This window comes from Microtus ochrogaster, chromosome 16, assembly GCF_000317375.1.
Source record: "Microtus ochrogaster isolate Prairie Vole_2 chromosome 16, MicOch1.0, whole genome shotgun sequence".
Taxonomy (NCBI): Eukaryota; Metazoa; Chordata; class Mammalia; order Rodentia; family Cricetidae; genus Microtus; species Microtus ochrogaster.
This window is the reverse complement of record NC_022018.1, coordinates 58840910-58843220: the sequence shown is the minus strand read 5'-3', so window position 1 is coordinate 58843220 and position 2311 is coordinate 58840910. Positions and strand designations below refer to the sequence as shown.

Genomic DNA, 2311 nt, shown 5'->3' with positions numbered 1-2311 from the left:
GACTGTCCCATTCCCTCAACTTCTCCTCACCCCTCCCCTTCTCCCCTTCTCTTGCCCTTCTACCCTCCCTTCTCCCCCCACCCCCATGCTCCCAATTTTGTTAGGCAATCTTGTCTGTTTCCACTTTCCAGGTGGATCTCTCTATATATTTTTCTTAGAGTTCACCTTATTACTTAGCTACTCTCGGATCATGAACTATAGACCCTTTGTTTATAGCTAGTATCCACTTGTGAGTGAGTACATAACATATTCATCTTTTTGGGTCTGGGTTACCTCACTCAGGATAGTGTTTTCTAATTCCATCCATTTGTATGGCACTTTTTGAGTTATTATTTACTAGGAGGTTCCAGAACCCTGCCTGGTGCTGATTTCCACCAGGAAGGAGGTGTGTGGTCCCAGGCAGACGGCAGTGGACAAGCTGTTGTCACACCCCAGAAGGCTTGCCTTCCAGTCTCATTGGCTAGGGCTGGACAACAGGGCATTTGGGAAGCAGTCTAGCAGGCCGAGTGTGTCACTAGCCGGTGTGTATAGTGGAGAAGAGTATGCAGAAAGGATGTTGGCTTCTTCAGTCTCTAACATCTTCCAGATGCCTCAGTGGATTACGGTGAAACTTGGGTGACAGATGGACTTACAGAGTTAGGGCCTCAGTGTGGTTAAGTTTAACAAAAGCAGTGACACACAGTGCGTGCTTGGAAAGTTTATCCAGTTGGGAACTGAGCACTGGGTGAGGGTCTCAGTTCCATGACAGCAAGCGGTGTGAGAAGTCGCCCGCAGTTGTGACGAAACTCACTGAAAACCACGGTACAGATCACCTCTGGGCAAGGCTTGGGCTGGAGTTTCTTTTTGTTCTTCCTCCCGTGGAGTTGGTGTATTGTTCTTCTTAGTCTATCCCAGTGACTTCTAAAAGTAGCAAAGTCGACCTACATCAGCCATTGCTTCTCCAGAAAGAAATCTGATTTGGAACAGATGCCTCTGGGTCCTCAGTAAGGGGTGTGTGGGGTGTTAATCTGGATGCTGTGGTCAGGAAGAGGAGTGGGGGTGTGTCTGCTGGCATGCGCTGTTTGAGATCATGCTTGTGGATTCAAATGTCCCGCCAGGATGTGACTGTCAGAGTGGAAACAGTCAGCTCCCGGCAGCGATAGCATGTGACCCTTCCAAGGTCTGTGACAGGGTATCGCAGATTCCTGGACCCGCTGGGACTCCGATTAGCTGTGGAGAAGCGAAGATGGTGACTTTGTTTCCCTTCCGTGTCAGGTGTGGCTGTGATTCACAGATCCTTGTGACCCAGACTCCCACTGCCAGGAGGAGGAAGAAGGAGCGGGCACTACCTGTGACCGGAGCACCGAGCGGCGGGACCATGACAGCTGATAAGATTAACTGGGAGGCTCTGCAGTGATTTGAGAACCGCCCTTACTGTCTTAGCAGGCCTTGTCCCTCTCAGTGTGGACACTGATGGTCCACCTTCTGCTCCGAGGTGCTTTGGTTTCTGCCCTAAACAGTTGTGTTTCTGACAGCCCCACAAAAACTCCTTGGGCTTTTTGCATGTGTGTATGCGTGTGTGTGTCCGTGTGCATGTGTGTATTTCTACAGGACAATGGAGAGAACCTTGAAGTGTGTGTGTGTGTGTGTGTGTGTGTGTGTGTGTGCTTCTACAGGACAATGGAGAACCTTGAAGTGTGTGTGTGAGCGCGTGCACACGTATCCATGTGTTTGTGTTTGTGTGTGTAGGAACCATTTCAGTGAGGACTGGGGCTGTATGAGTGTCTACTGGATTTCTTTACTACTGATCTTTCACAATGCTAAAACACCTACCAATGTCTTCTGGACTTGTCCCATGAGGACCCTCGACTACTGAAGCTGCTGCCTTTTGGGGTCCTGGTAGAACTAGGCAGAAACAGCCCTTCAACCACATCTGGGATCATGCCTTGACTACTGCAGCCGGGTGGACGAACTGGGGCTTCCGCAGAGCTGCCCTACGTCCTCCACGCAGCCTCATCCAGCCATTGCCGGTCACTCCCCCTCGGCTGCACTCCAGGAGGCGGATGAGAACTGTTTTGTCTTCACGTCTTGGCCTCTAGTCTTTGATGTCACGGATTCCAGGTTTGGAAGATTTTGTGTCTTTTCAGCAGGGAAAACAAACTCTTCAGAGAAGCCCCAAGTAGAACGCTGGGGAGAAATAGACAAGAAAAAGCAAAACAAAACCCAGAAAAGCCAAAGTGGTATGGATTTGTTCCCACCCAGTGAGGTCTCAGACAGGGACCCTGCTTCTGAGTGTTCACAGGGCACCAATCCTATTTCTTATGCTTATTAT

General features: G+C 50.0%; 1 protein-coding gene across 1 annotated transcript in view; it reads left to right on the top strand.

The window, feature by feature from the left end:
• Klhl3 (kelch like family member 3) overlaps positions 1-1668 on the top strand; it is a 113832-nt gene extending 112164 nt beyond the window's left edge. Inside the window, exon 14 of the mRNA XM_026782934.1 lies at positions 1255-1668. Within this exon, the coding sequence (XP_026638735.1) occupies positions 1255-1283 (29 nt within the window). The 3' untranslated portion in view covers positions 1284-1668. The remainder of the gene's footprint in view (positions 1-1254) is intronic.
• The last annotated feature ends 643 nt before the right edge of the window (positions 1669-2311 follow it).